The 15,870-nt window shown below is 46.4% G+C and overlaps 2 protein-coding genes across 8 annotated transcripts in view; one reads left to right on the top strand and one right to left on the bottom strand.

The window, feature by feature from the left end:
• Nucleotides 1–15,082, top strand: part of GJA10 (gap junction protein alpha 10) — a 58,537-nt gene extending 43,455 nt beyond the window's left edge. For both annotated transcript variants that reach the window (XM_082475270.1, XM_082475267.1), the window contains exon 4: nucleotides 14,384–15,082. In XM_082475270.1, the coding sequence (XP_082331396.1) occupies nucleotides 14,384–14,572 (189 nt within the window). In that variant the 3' untranslated portion in view covers nucleotides 14,573–15,082. The remainder of the gene's footprint in view (nucleotides 1–14,383) is intronic.
• Nucleotides 1–15,870, bottom strand: part of BACH2 (BTB domain and CNC homolog 2) — a 374,289-nt gene that overhangs the window by 19,145 nt on the left and 339,274 nt on the right. For 5 of the 6 annotated variants that reach the window (XM_082475207.1, XM_082475211.1, XM_082475208.1 and 2 more), the window contains exon 6: nucleotides 2,100–5,370. In XM_082475207.1, coding sequence (XP_082331333.1) covers nucleotides 5,098–5,370 — 273 coding nt within the window. In that variant the 3' untranslated portion in view covers nucleotides 2,100–5,097. Of the gene's footprint in view, nucleotides 1–2,099; nucleotides 5,371–15,870 lie in introns of those variants that run through there. The other variant, XM_082475212.1, reaches the window with a different exon arrangement.

Here is a 15,870-nt window from a genome sequence, read left to right as displayed (position 1 = left end):
CCGCAACAAGAGAAGCCACCGCAATGAGACGCCTGAGCACCACAACGAAGAGTAGCTCCTGCTCGCCACAACTAGAGAAAGCCCGCACACAGCAACGAAGACCCAACGCAGCCAAAGATAAAAATAAATAAATAAAGTTATGTTTTTAAAAATCCTATATCAGTAGGCTCTCTGGCCTCTGAGACTGATGGACTGAACACAACGGCACAGATGGCTGGGGACTGTGCAGTGAGTCCCAAGACCAATTCTCTCTGGACACAGGAAGCAGGGACAGAGGTGAGGAGGCTGAGCCCTAGAGTACCAGCCCAGGGTTCTGAGATAGTCTCCTTAGAGAAAACCCCACATAAGCTCTTGTGTTACTAAAATTCATCACCCCATCAGAGAGATGAATTTAGCCACCACAGGGGAGACTGATGAAGGTCTTCCCATAACTAGCTGTGTGAGGAGAGAAGATGAGGAGGCTCCGTGAGGCGCACGCAGTGAAATGGATGGGAAACGGGACATGTGAAGCGAGTCCTCACCCTCTGCAAGGGTGCGCAGGAGAGACGAGGAGAGGGTGCAAGAGGATGGGGAAAAGAGCGGGGCGGGCGGGGGGGGGGAGAGAGAGAGATGAGGAGAGGATGCAAGAGGATGGGAAAAAGAGCGGGGCGGGCGGGGGGGGGAGAGAGAGAGAGATGAGGAGAGGATGCAAGAGGATGGGAAAAAGAGCGGGGCGGGCGGGGGGGGGGAGAGAGAGACGAGGAGAGGGTGCAAGAGGATGGGGAAAAGAGCGGGGCGGGGGGGGGGAGAGAGATGAGGAGAGGATGCAAGAGGATGGGAAAAGAGCGGGGCGGGCGGGGGGGGGAGAGAGATGAGGAGAGGATGCAAGAGGATGGGAAAAGAGCGGGGCGGGCGGGGGTGGGGGAGAGAGATGAGGAGAGGATGCAAGAGGATGGGAAAAAGAGCGGGGCGGGCGGGGGGGGAGAGAGATGAGGAGAGGATGCAAGAGGATGGGAAAAGAGCGGGGCGGGCGGGGGGGGGAGAGAGATGAGGAGAGGATGCAAGAGGATGGGAAAAGAGCGGGGCGGGCGGGGGTGGGGGAGAGAGATGAGGAGAGGATGCAAGAGGATGGGAAAAAGAGCGGGGCGGGCGGGGGGGAGAGAGATGAGGAGAGGATGCAAGAGGATGGGAAAAGAGCGGGGCGGGCGGGGGGGGCGGAGAGAGAGACGAGGAGAGGGTGCAAGAGGATGGGGAAAAGAGCGGGGCGGGGGGGGAGAGAGATGAGGAGAGGATGCAAGAGGATGGGAAAAAGAGCGGGGCGGGCGGGGGGGGGAGAGAGATGAGGAGAGGATGCAAGAGGATGGGAAAAAGAGCGGGGCGGGCGGGGGGGGGGAGAGAGATGAGGAGAGGATGCAAGAGGATGGGGAAAAGAGCGGGGCGGGCGGGGGGGGAGAGAGATGAGGAGAGGATGCAAGAGGATGGGAAAAAGAGCGGGGCGGGCGGGGGGGGGAGAGAGATGAGGAGAGGATGCAAGAGGATGGGAAAAAGAGCGGGGCGGGCGGGGGGGGGGGAGAGAGATGAGGAGAGGATGCAAGAGGATGGGAAAAGAGCGGGGCGGGCGGGGGGGGGAGAGAGAGATGAGGAGAGGATGCAAGAGGATGGGAAAAAGAGCGGGGCGGGCGGGGGGGGGAGAGAGAGAGAGACGAGGAGAGGATGCAAGAGGATGGGAAAAAGAGCGGGGCGGGCGGGGCGGGGGGGGAGAGAGATGAGGAGAGGATGCAAGAGGATGGGAAAAAGAGCGGGGCGGGCGGGGGGGGGAGAGAGTGAGAGAGACAGAGAAGCAAACGTACCAGTGGGTCTCCTACATGGGAGGTGCACGTGCCGAAAGACGAATGCAATCTGGCAGGCAGTGTGGGCATGTGTCGGAGACAGAGATTTACACGGGGAAAGGGCACCTGCTAAAATATTTATAAATTTATCAAGAAAACATGTTTTAAAAATGAAAAATAAACAGATGTACAAGTGCAACTCGAGAGGAATACATTTCGCAAGTTTGCAAAAGCAGAGTGAGTGGCGTGCTGGAGACCGCGTGGGTGCGGGGCGGGAGTGAGTGGGCGGGATCTGGGCCTCGTGGGGCGGGACCAGCCTGCCCCCGCCCACCAGGAGCGGGCGCCACTCCCCAGAGCGGGGGTGGGTGTGGAGTAAAACACATCCGGAGGGCTCGCCAAGAGAAGAAATCTTACACTTGTGGCTGTGCAGCTTGGACCTCCTTACCTGGACCTGCAAGTCTGCAAAATGGGAGGCAACACCAGCCCCAGGAGGGATCGCGGTCTCCATTCTGCCGCATCATCCTGGCCAAGCCACCCACCCCTCCACGTCCACTGATCTACGAAAGGTCCTGGGTCACTTTCTAGGGGGAAGAAGATGAAATGCTGCACGTGACAGGGTTTTGGCTCTCTGCAGGAAAGGCAGTAGAAATCAAGGCCTCGGTTAAGAACAGGATGCTTGGGCTTCCCTGGTGGCGCAGTGGTTGAAAAATCTGCCTGCCAATGCAGGGGACACGGGTTCGAGCCCTGGTCTGGGAAGATCCCACATGCCGCAGAGCAACTAGGCCCGTGAGCCACAATTACTGAGCCTGCGCATCTGGAGTCTGTGCTCTGCAACATGAGAGGCCGCGATAATGAGAGGCCCGCGCACCGCGATGAAGAGTGGCCCCCACTTGCCACAACTGGAGAAAGCACTCGCACAGAAACGAAGACCCAACACAGCCATAAATTAAATAATTAATTAATTAATTAATTAAAAAAAAAAACAGGATGCTCTAAGTCACAGGTGTACATCGACACTCTCATTCAGCAGGGAAATGGCAGCACATTACTCAAGGGGTTTCCAAAAAAGCAGGGGGAGAACTAGGAGATGCCTTCTTGGTTTCTCAACCGAACAATATTAGCAAACAGCTTTAGGTATCTGCCAGGGGCATGGCTTAGACTTTCCTATTTGCTCAGTATTACAAAATTACAGAGAAGAGTGCTAATTACAAAAAGTCAGGCGTTTCTCAAATACGGGTGATTAGAGTTATTCTCGTACCTGAAAAAGAGTGCAGGGCCGAATTACTATAGACGTGTGCTTAAGGCCCTGAAACCTTATACCCAGCAGGCTCAGCCTTGCCTGGGTCCCAACCTAAGCCCAGCAGGCTTTCCAAAGACCCACACTCATCAGCAGCAATATCTTGCTTCCTTATGTTGGCTTAAATTAAACATTTTTGTTGTTGTTAAAACAACATTAAAGAAAAATTTGAAGGAAAGAAGGAATTTGTAATCTCATGACTCAGTCACAATTTCTAATACATTTTAGGGCAACAGACCTTTCCTGAGAGGCTTCTCAAGACTGTCTTGTTGTGAGGAACCTACAGTCTAGGGCCAGGGCTGAGGAGACAGACACACACACGGATAATGCAAGACTAATGTGGTAAGTATGAAGCCAGAGGTCAGATCAGGGCTCTGAGGACAGGTGCTCCGCCTCACCAGGGACTCAGGAAAGGGGCTTATTGGAGAGGTGACAGTAACCTGACTCTTAAGGAACAAAGGATGTAGTCAGAGAAAAAAACAGTCGAGGACTGTCCGAGGTAGAGGAGAAATAGCAGAGGCATGAGCACAGAGGTAGAAACAGCAGGAGATGGGGCTGAGGGGAAGAGCATCCCGTTTGATTTTATTGGGGGTCCAGTTCCAAGAAGGGAGAGGAAGGTGATGCTGGAGGGTAGACTGAATCATGGAGAGCACAGTGCATCTTGCTAAGGAGCTTGGCCTTTATTTTGTAGGTGATGGCAGCCACTGAACATGGGCACTATTTTCCCTGCTTGGCTGGTGTTAATTAAATTAAGAGAAAAAAAAAAAAAAGACCCCAAGGTCCAGGACTATCTTGATAACAGGTAACATTTACTCAGGCTTCTCAAATGTCTTATTTTGCTCTTAGGTTCTCGTTAGGACAATGGCTTACCAGGAGGCAAAGGACTGCCACGTATAGCCTGAGGACCCAAACTTAGATCATGACCACAGTCCGTGGCCTCCCTCTTCTTCAGCCTGACACAGACAGGGCACCTGGGATGAGTTTCCAGGATTTGGCCGGCAGAAAGGCTGAGCTGAGTGAAGGTGCGTTGATTGCCTTCAAGGGTACAATCAGGAGCCAGAGGCCACCTGGATTTACTTCCTGTAGCTTAAGGTTGCTTATCAAGGAGAAGGGAGTGCAGAGCTCTGAGTGAGGGGGAGGCTTGGGAGATGGGAGATTATTCCCCGAGGCAAAATACTCTCAGGCACAGGGAGGAGGTGACAGCCACTTTGAGGCAGAATTCAGGACACTGGGGCTGTGAAGGGCTTCAGGAGATCACGTGGCTGAGCGACCCCTGGTGGTAGGCTGGTGTCCTGCCTCTAACCTCCACTCCTCCATGGGAGGTGGGAGAAAGCAGTGCAAATAACAAGATTTGGAATCAGGCAGCTGGGTTTGCATTCAAGCTCTGCCCCATAGTGGGGAGTTACCTAACCTCTCTGCACTCTGGTTTCCTCCTTTGTAAATGGAGATAAAGTAGAACCTAAATCATAGGGTTGATGTGAGGATTACATGTGATCACCTACAGAAAGAGATTAGAATAATATCTGGTCCACGTATGCATGCAATAAATGTTAGCTCTCAGCACATGTTGAATGGAAAATAAAAAAGAAGCACCTCTAGGGGAGGGAAGGAATGGGAGTTTGGGATTAGCAGAGGCAAACTATTATATATAGAATGGATAAACAACAAGGTCCTACTGTAGAGCACAGGGAACTATATTCAATATGCTGTAACAAACTATAATGGAAAATAATATGAAAAAGAATATATGTATAACTGAGTCGCTTTGCTGTACAGAAGAAATTAACACAACACTGTAAATCAACTATATGTCAATAAATTTAAAAAAATATACGAATGGCTGAAAGATATAAAATACTGACACACAATCACACACCTGCACAGACACACACACATTACAGATGTAAAGGTATTATTTTTGTTGAGAACTCGTTAAAAATCAACTCGAACTTCCCTGAACGGTGGCCCTTCTCTCTACCTCTCTGGCCTTCGCTACCGTAACTTTGCATCAGCCCCGGTCACTCCAGGTTGCTGACAGCAAAGGGCGGGCCAACTCACCAGTTTGCGGATTTCACATTCTAAGTTCTGAATACAGTCCAGCTTCCTCTTGCGGCAGCGCTGGGCCGCGATGCGGTTCTTGCTGCGCCGGCGGACGTCGTGAATGAACTCTAACTGCTCTGAGGTTAGCTTGTGCATCTTAATCATCATCTGGAAATCATTCCTTGGAAGATCTGTGATTTGATCTACAGGAAAGGGAAGTTTGACCTGGAACCAAGAATAACAGAACATGATTATGGCAGCTGGAGTTTTGTTTTCATTCTGGCAGGTGGAACATCAAAAATTGGAAAAACCTCCTTTTTACAATGACCAACTACTCTGAAAACTACTGAAGCAGGCAGTGATTATTCTTTCCTGTTTCAAAAATAAATAAGATGTAATATTCAGATAATCAAACAGAATGTGAGTACACACATTATAATGTGGTTATTATTCCTGAGATCTTTGAAGCAAACAGCATGGAAAATATTGGAAAATGTATACACTGTCATTGCTACAGCACTTTTGTAAGAAGGGCTCTATAGTTAGTTGAAACATACTCCCATTGAGCCTCAACTCAGTAAAATGACAGTTTATAGACAGACATCAACTGAAGAATCATCTAAAACACTTGAATGAAGAGAGCACTGCACACCTTGAAGATGCTGGAAAGATGAAACAGTCAGTGTAATTTGTAGTTACAACAGCATAAGGGAGACACAGGGAAAGAACCTGGAGAGGCTACACCAGTATGATCTAGGAGTTAGAACTGGGCTTTAGTCCTTCCTGCCAGACGTGAGACTGCAGGCTGGTTACTTTACTTCTCTGAGCCTCAATTTCCTCATCTGCAGAACTGGGGCATGCTTTTTAGTTGCACAGTGCTATACACCCATTAGGGACTTTGCATTTTTGGAAAATACAATGGCCAACCCTTCTCACGTTTTCTTTTACAACGTGATGTTGACCTTCCTCAGTCAAGAGGTGGGATGCGTGTTCCTGCCTCTTGACCAATACAATGCAGCGGGAGTAATGGCGTGTAACTTCTGAGGCTACATCATAAAAGCTGTGCAGCCTCCCCTTAGGCCTCTTAGATTGTGCTCTCTGGAGGACACCAGCTGCTGAGCCTCAAGGACACTCAAGCAGCCCTGTGGAGAGCCCCACGTGGAGAAGAACTGAGGCCTCCAGCCAACAACCAGCATCACCTCACCAGTCACATGAATGAGCCACCTTGGACGTGGATCCTCTGGGCCCAGGCAAACCTTCAGGGATTGGCCCCAGACAACATCTGACTTCAACCCCATGAGATATTCTGAGCCAGGAGTGCTCAGATGGGCCAATCCTGAATTCCAGACCCACAGAAACAGTGAGAGATGTTAAATGATTATCATTGTTTGAAGCCACAAAGTTTTGGGGTGATCTGTTATGCAGCAACAGATAACCGATGCAGATACTATTATCAGAAAGAGTCCTACTTTCAAACTCTTGACAAATCAAGGCAGGTAAGCATCATCCAAAGAGAGGACACTAGTCTTTTAAGAGATGGATCTATGTCCTCCTTATATTCTGTTACATGCTTCTTTACAACCCTGTGGCGGTTTGAAATCTTTCTTAGGAAAAGAACTGCTATTCTTGTGGGCTTCCTTAGCACCCACAAGGTAGAGAACACAGGCCTGCACCTTCCAGCAGTCTGCCATCGCCCTCTTCAAGACTACTGACGAGGACTTAGACACTGAATTTATGGTTACCAGTGGGGAAGGGTGGAGGGGAGGGATAGTTAGGGAATTTGGGATTGACATATACACTCTGCTATATTTATATATTTATTATTATTTTTTAAAGAATTTTATTTACTTTGGCTGCGCCAGGTCTCTTAGTTGCGGCATGCATGTGGGATCTAGTTCCCTGACCAGGGATCGAACCCAGGCCCTCTGCACTGGGAGCGCAAAGTCTTACTCACTGGACCACCAGGGAAGTCCCTACATACCGCTATATTTAAAATGGATAACCAACAAGGACCTACTGTATAGCACAGGGAACTCTGCTCAATATTCTGTAACAACCTAATTGAGAAAAGAATTTGAAAAAGAATAGATACATGTATATGTATAACTGAATCACTTTGTTGTATATCTGAAACTAACACAACATTGTTAATCAACTATACTCCAGTATAAAATAAAAAGTTAAAAAAAAGACTCCTGACAAGGCAGAGACTTGAGGGGTCAGTTCTGGTCCTGCTCAGAAGCTTCTGGAAGAGGAAGATTGCATGTTGCTTGGCCAAGAGACAGTGTTTCCCTGCTCAGACGGCTGAACTACCGCTTACACTAGCGTCTGCTTTAGGTGGACCAGCAGATGGCACTATAAACCTAAACTTCCTTCAGGAGCCAGGCCAGCGCTGTCCAATGCAAACAACGTGAGCTGGGTGTGTGATTTTTACATCTTCTAGTAGCCACGTTAAAGGAAGTGAAAAGAAACAGGTGAAATTAATTTTAATAATATATTTAATTGAACCCAATGGAGCTAAAATAGTTTCAACATGTAATTAACATTAAAAATTATTGAGATATTTCACCTTTTGGGGGGTACTAAATTTTCAAAATTCGAGGTGTATTTTACACTTGGGGGTTCATTACAATTCAGATGAGCCTCGTTTCCAGGGCTCAGTAGCCACGTGTGACGTATGCCTCCTCTACTGGACAGCACAGCTCTAGAAGACGGAACAAGTGGACTCGAGTGAACTTCAGTAACCAGAGAATCAGACTGGCAGGTCTGGGCTTAATTGATCAAAATATTTTGGGGTGAAGAAACCAGGCCCTCGTTAATATTCAGAAGCTGCAGCGTTACGTCTGGGTTGTTCAGGGGAGTGAGAGGGAGATATTTTATCCTAAGCTCAGGCTTTTGCTTTGGTTGCATCAGATACAGGCAGACATGAGTCTGGATCCTGGCATTTGTGGCCCACTAATCCCCAGGCACAAAGGCAATCCTACTAAAGATCTGCCTTCCTGCGGCTGGGTGCAACGGCTTAGTCAGGTTACTTCATAGCTCTGAGCCTGTTAGACGTGGCATTTGCTGAAGGCTCCCAGTGGGTGCTCTGATTGAACTTCCACAGGGCGAACTCTGTCCCATGACACCTGTCAAATTCTGGCCCAAGAGAGCAGAATCGCAACAGTGCACATGACACATGCTCGGCTCAGCCCTGCTTTGGCTGCTAATGACGGGCAGTCAGGACAAACAGCTCCTTGTTTATGGACCCAGGAAAGGGCTTTGTCCACGGGCTGTGTTTGCACAGGGCTTATAATGATATGAAAGAATGTTTGATTTCCCTTTTATACCCTTTGGATAACAAACAGACACTCAGATCCTGGACGGTACCTAAATAACACAGAGGTCTGTCTGTTGGGTACAGGGATGTTTCCACACCAGGCAGGAGGCTTGTTTGCACAGCAGGGGTTACAGCACTTCGGGCTTCGTGGCGTCTCCCCCTCTGCTGACAACAAAGCAATTCTGCTTCTGCTCTACAGTGTGTTTACTTATTTGCAGACAGAATATATACCTATAGCTCAGGCCACAGGGAAAGTCAAAAGGCCTTCTATACCAAGAGCTACTGTATTTAAAATCCTCCAGACAGCAAACATAAAACACTACGGAAACAGGACCGACGTTGACAGGAAAGAGGAAAAATCAACAATGCTGGTTTCAAAGTCCTTGAAGCAAAAGGCCATATAACATTTCAGCAGAGCTGTTGCAACTCAAGCTGCTTTGCAAAGAGGTCAAAGGAAAATCATCAGCTATAGACTTTCTTCCACATGAAAAAAAAAAAAAAAAAAAAGCCCAAACCCCAGCTACTCTTGTTTCTTTCGAAAAGGTGCTGCTACCCTTCTAGCTAGGGAGGACTTACCCCAGCTACCAAAGGGAAGCCCCTGACTGTTCTTGGAAAGGCACAGTGGAAACTTCGCCACACCTATTTGTTGATTTCAGGGTAGTAAGTTCCAAGCTGAAGGGCATCTTCCCCCGGGATGAAGGGCAGACGCAGACCCACTATGGAGCTGGGAGAACATTCCTTTCCCAGGCTGGTAGGCACCCACATAGTCCCCAGATGGGCTCAAAAGTCAGCTTATGTGACTTGGCCTTGGACCTTGAGAAGGCTGAGGCCCTCCTGCCTTTCTTCTGGCAAATTCTTAGAACCCAATGATTCCTCCAGGATTTTACTTCTCGGAGGTAGCTTAGTTTTCATTCCACGGACTCTTGTAAACAGTGAGGTGACAAGATGGAGAGTCCAGCCGATCACCACCACCACCACCATTCGGCGATCACACGTGAGTGAGGCTCAGCGCAGAGGCACGGAAGGCTGGCCAGGCTGCTTAGAAGGGCAAGGGCCCGAGGGGTCCGGGGCGCCGACGCCTCTCTAGACAGGTGCTTGCCGCCGCTTGGGTTCTCAGTGGAGACTCACTCCGAGAGTTGGGCAGCCTCAGCTGCTTGTCTAATCTGCTCTGTTGCTGTCATCCTGGCCCCAGCACGGTACTCACTCTCCTCTCTCCGGAGCACAGCAGGAGGAACAGGGCAGACGCTGTTCTCACCCGGTACCCGTCCTGGCCGGCTCGGTAGTGACCAGAGGAGGGGCTCAGACCTCCTGGGAGCTCCCTGCAATGAGTGGTCCCTGCACTGCCGAGGGGTCTCTGGCCCTAGGGGCTGACAAAAGGTGGGAAGATGCTGCGACATCTGGACAGTGAAAGAAACCTAAATATTCCTCCTCGGGGGCCTGACCAGGGGTTGCTGCTGGCTGGACCCCAGGCGCTGGTGCTTCTTTCTCACCAGACAGAAAGCAGCTGCTCCCTTTCTCTCTCCTGCCAACAACTACCCTGTTTCTGCCGCCAAAACCACATCCCCTCTCTCCCAGTTAAACAAAAATACCATCTAAAAATTGTACGAGAAGTATAACTTCTGGCAGAAAATTCAATTATGAGACAGAAGAGGAGAATAAAGTGTCCACACCCAAACAATGACTCCTCTGCTCTGGTGGACTTCCCCGTGATCTTTGCTTCCTCTGTATACTTTTTACAGGGTTGTAATCAGACAGTGCAATGGCTACCTCACCTCACCATGCCTCTCAACACACATCTCACTCGCCTGGTGTCTTCGGTGTGCCGGATGGGGGCTGTCGGAGAAGCAGGACAGAGATGCAGGCGTTGTAGAAAAAGGCGAAAAAAAGCACCTCTTTCCTCTAGCAATCCCAGCGGAAGCTTGTTGGTCAATCTTCTTTCCTATCTCCTTTCTTGGTTTCACTATTAGATGTTGAGTAGAAGCTGCAGGAGTTGGACCCCTTAGCAGTACCCTGAGGACCTGATGGTGCAGTCACCTCTCCAAAGCCTTTAACATTTATGCTCTTACAAGCCCCTCAGATCCCTGTGAGTTGTCTGGGGGACAAAGCAAGATGCCCATTGGGCTGACAATTCTAGTGCTGTTGGAATGGCGACAGCCAGCTCTGTGCCGGGCAGATGCCAGTGACAAAACCTCCCCTGCCAAAGACACACTTCCTGCACAACTGTCCGTCTAACCTCTGTTCTTATGATCCAGTTTCTGAACCAAACACAGGACACCTGGAATTTAGTTGTGATGCTGCAATTACCTAGCTATGTGATCTCAGGCAAGTCTTTCCTTCTCTGTCCTGAAGTTCTTTGAGGATCTGGGAGTCAGAGGGAGATAATATCTGCCCTACTTAGCTGAGAGGACTGCTATGAAGAATAAAACTGGATAATAGATGGAGAAAGTGCTTTGAAAAGTTTGAATTGCCTTATGACTATGAAGTATTATTATTATTTTTTAAGCGAGAATTCTTTTTATTTATTTATTTTTAGTATTTATTTATTTGGTTGCACTGGCTCCTTAGTTGTGGCATGCGAACTCTTAGTTGTGGCATGCAAGTGGGATCTAGTTCCCTGAGCAGGGATTGAACCCAGGCCCCCTGCATTGGGAGTGCAGAGTCTTATCCACTGCGCCACCAGGGAATTCCAATTATTATTAGTAGTAGTACTAGTAGTCGTTGTGGAGTATTAGTATTTGTTTATCAGCCCTATGTTTCTTTGTCACATAGATTCTTCTTTCTGTCATACGATATGCTCTGCAGTTGCAGATGCTAAGAGTCTTTCTAGACAACGTGAAAACATTGTTTTAATTAGAAATATGGCTGACTTCTATGCTGCCCAGCAAGGTTTTCTTTCTAAATATTAAGCAGACCAACTACAATTACTTGTAAAAAGATGCCTGATTCAACAAACCACAAAAACGACTGTAAACATTTTACATCCAACATATGTCTGGAAGCCAACATTTGGGTGGAAGACTTATAGAGTCAGACACGGCTCTTCTGTAACATTTCTGTGTTTGCTCTGGACATTATTTCTCCCTGCCCCAACACATACACCAACATACATGTACACACATCACCCTCATACACTTTCATCCCTCTTGACATGAAGCATGTTAATAAAGCAAGTCCAGGACTTCCCTGGTGGCACAGTGGTTAAGAATCCACCTGCCAATGCAGGGAACACGGGTTCAAGCCCTGGCCTGGGAAGATCCCACGTGCTGCGGAGCAACTAAGCCCATGCATCACAACTACTGAGCCTGCGCTCTAGAGCCCGCATGCCACAACTACTGAGCCCGCGAGCCGCAACTACTGAGCCCGTGCACTGCAACAAAAGAGTAGCCCCCGCTCACCACAACTAGAGAAAGCCCACGCGCAGCAACAAAGACCCAACACAGCCAAAAAAATAAAATAGATAAAGCAAGTCCAACTAATCAATGCTTTTGACTATGCAAATAAACTGTCTTCCTAGTGCTTCTTTATTAAAATCTACAGCTAATGCTTGTGGTACAAAACTATGTCACTAAGATGCTTACTACTTGGCAAATGCTCGTGACTCTTCTATAATTTTTAAAATTTAAAAATGAACCTGCAAACCACAATGAGATATCACTTTACACCACGAGAATGGCTATAATAAAAAAGATGGACAGTAACAAATGTTGATGAGGATGCAGAGAAATTGGATCCCTCATACATTGCTGGTAGGAATGTAAAATGGTTCAGTTACCTTGGAAAACAGTCTAGTAGTTCCTCAGAATGCTAAACATAGAGTTATCATATGATTTAGCAATTCCACTCCTTGGTATATAACGAAGAGAACTGAAAACACATGTCTACAAGAAACTTGTACACAAATGCTCATAGCAGATAACTGATAATGGCCCCAAAGTGGAAATAACCTAAATGTCCCTCAACTGATGAATGGATCAACAAAATTGGTATATCTACACAGTGGAATATTATTCAGCAATAAAAAGGAGTGAAGAGCTGATACATGATAATGTACCTGGTGGGTACATCAGTGGCAAGGAGGAACCTTGAAAACATGCTAAATGAAAGAAGCCAGACACAAATGGCCACATATTGTAAGATTCCTTTGAAATGAAATATCTAGACTAGGCAATCTATAGAGACAGAAGATAGTTTAGTAATTTCATGGGGTAAGGGAAGAGGGCAATGAGAATTGATTGCTGCTGGATATTATGTTTTTTTGGGGGGTTATGAAAATATTCTGGGATTAGACATTGGTGATGGTCATACAACTTTGTGAATCATTGAAAACCACTGAACTGTTCATTTTAACAGAGTGAATTTTATGGTATATGAATTATATCTCAATTAAGAAAAGAATCTGTGTGAGATATACAGAATTCAAACATTACAGAAATACATAGAAATTAACCTTTCCCTGTATTCCTCTTGCCAACTTTGCCTCCCATTTTATCTTATTCTCTATACTGCTTTTATTATTTATAATATGTTTCTTTATGAAGTAAACTGGGACCTTGTTATACATACTGTTTATGTTACCTTTTTCACTTAATATGACCTGTCCATTTTTTCATCATTGGAAGAAAAAAATTCCCAAGTTGGGGACTTCCCTGGCGGTCTAGTGGTTAGGACTCCATGCTTCCACTGCAGAGGGCACGGGTTTGATCCCTGGTTGGGCAACTAAGATCCCACATGCCGTGCTGTGCAGCCAAAAATAAATAAATAAATAAAAATTCCCAAGTTGACTTTTTAAGTAAAATAGCAAACCCAGAAGTCATAAAGAAAAAGATTGATAATTTGATTACATAAAACTTAAATTTTTTTTAAATGGAAAAAGACACTATAAAAAGTAGACAAGGAGAAGATATAGGATTAATATAAGAAAGGATTAATAGGAGTGGGATAGGGAGGGTGGGAGGGAGACGCAAGAGGGAGGGGATATAGGGATATATAAAAAAAAAAAAAAAAAAAAAAAAAGAAAGGATTAATATTCCTATATTAAGCATTAATGATCCTGTAAATCGACTAAAGTCAAACAACATACCCAAAAAGTGGACAAATGGGAAGTCCAGGAAAGGAAATACAAAATGGCGAATACACACAAGAAAGTTATCAACTGCACTAGAAGTCATCATGTTTTGCCCATCAGATTGGCAAAAAACAAAAGGACTGGTGACCACTACTACTGGCAAGAACAGGGGGCAATGGACACTCATAAGTTGCTGAAGGATATGTGAATTGCTACAACCTTTTGGGAAAGTAGGTAGTTAGTATTTAACAAATGAGTATAACCTTTAACCCATTTATGGGGGCTCTAACCCACAAAAATAAAAGCACCACCGCTAAACATGTTCACAAGAATGTTTATTGCACCAATGTTTGTAAGAGGGAAAAAAGTGGAAGCCGGAATGTCTGTTGATAGGTGATCGCTGAGTCAATTGTGATTTATGGGAACCACGGATATTAAAGAAGCATGTGTCAACCCTACACGATTGACCTAGAGGCATGTACACAGTAGACAGCTATGTGGAAAAAGCAAGTTGCTTAGTAATTACATGGCAAATGGTATTAAAATAAAACCCAAACCCCTAGAGATGCGAATGTGTGTTTATATACTGTTGTAGGCACAGAGGAAGCCTGCTAAATTTGGTATGTTAGGGGCTGGGTATGCTGTGATTGATTATTTAAAAAGAGGAACTTAAAAAAGCTGATTGTTGATAAAGGACAATATTGTGCTTATTTAAACTTTCCTCAAAGCTGCGGAAGAGTTAGGATGAGAAGTCAATGCTGGCAAGATAGGAGAGTTAAGAGGGTGTAACTAGAAATCAGAATATAAGGTAGGTTAACACTTTTCTTTTGATCTAACATTTTGGCTCTTTACAGAGAAAGAGAGATTGGGAGGAAGCCAGGACCTGTCAGTCTGAAGTACTGAACAGGTGGCTAGCTGGAGGTGGAAACTCTTCTTTTTTGAATTTTATTTATTTTTTGGCCATGCCACACGGCATGCGGGATCTTAGTTCCCTGACCAGGGATCGAACCCGAGCCCCCTGCAGTGGAAGCGCAGAATCTTAACCACTGGACCGCCAAGAAAGTCCACTGGAAACTCTTTTTTTGGTTTCTGGCTCTGGCATCTCTTTGGGGTTCACTTGGAAGAGAAGTCACCTGGAACCTTACACAAGAGCAGATCGGGGAAGAATCAGCCCAGGAGATGTTGGCTTCTGGATCAGTTATGATTCACTTTGTGAAGAGTTTGCCTTCAGTGTTATTACTGGAGACCACACTTCCACTGGGGTCAAAGAAACTCCCCAAAGCAAAGTACTAACTCAAAGAGGAGCAGTCATGCTAAGTCCCTGAGACAGTTCTTGCAAAACCTAATCTCTACTTTAGGAAAACTAAAAGGTCAAATTGGGAAAAAACCTTAGCTTCACTATAACAATCCTACCCAGAATGTACTACCGAGAGGGGCTAAATGTGATTCCCGAAATGACAGAAATTTGGAAAATGTCTCTTCTTTCAAGACTGTTTAGAAATGCAAAAAACAGATCTATTTTTTTAAAGTGAAAATAAAAATATTTTTGAAAACAGCGGTATTTTTTGAGGGGAGACTAGTCCTGTTCATGACTATTTTATAGGTTGAATGGTTCTTCCTGTTCTTCTTTTTCCCTCCCCACCCACCCCAACCAGGGATCGAACCTGCGCCCCCTGCAGTGGATGCGCAGAGCCCTAACCACTGGACCGCCAAGGAAGCCCCGATTTTTTCTTTTCATCGATTCATTTAAAACTGAAAAGGTCTAAGGTAGACAAGTGATAAGGCCCGAACACAGGAAAGACACATGTGCTCTTGTTGGCAGCATTTAGTTCCAAGAAGTGACTTTAAGTTCTCTTTGGGGACATTAGAGAGACAAAAGGAGATTTATCTGAAACTGACAGGTCCTTAAACATATGCAAATGTCATAAACGCACACTCCCTTTAGTTAATGGTGAGGCTCCTCTTAAGGGAGAGATATAAAGAAAACAAAGACTCAAAGGCATTTGTCCTTTTCTCGAGACATCCTTGGCAAGGGAAATCATTATGCGGATGGACCCAGCAACTGGGCTTCTGCATCAGGGGTGCCTATGAATAATTTCAGGGAAAAAAGAAAACCTCCTAAACGTTGTGATCAGACGGAAAGAAATGAGTGAGGAAAGAGAACGCACAGCCTTTCACTGTCCTCACGAAACCTCAGTCCTCTCAGGTCAGGGACACAGACGTGACGACACAGATGTTGAGTCTGGCTTGGGGCACTGAGCCCAACCCTCCATCCCAAACCTGAGGGGATACAGTGTATTCAAATAGCAATAGTTTCCCATTCAAATTTCCTTTTTAATGA

The sequence above is a fragment of the Balaenoptera physalus genome (assembly GCF_965194825.1).
Source record: "Balaenoptera physalus genome assembly, chromosome: 9".
NCBI classification, from domain to species: Eukaryota; Metazoa; Chordata; class Mammalia; order Artiodactyla; family Balaenopteridae; genus Balaenoptera; species Balaenoptera physalus.
The sequence above is the reverse complement of the archived record's forward strand: the minus strand, read 5'-3'. Positions and strand labels throughout refer to the sequence as shown.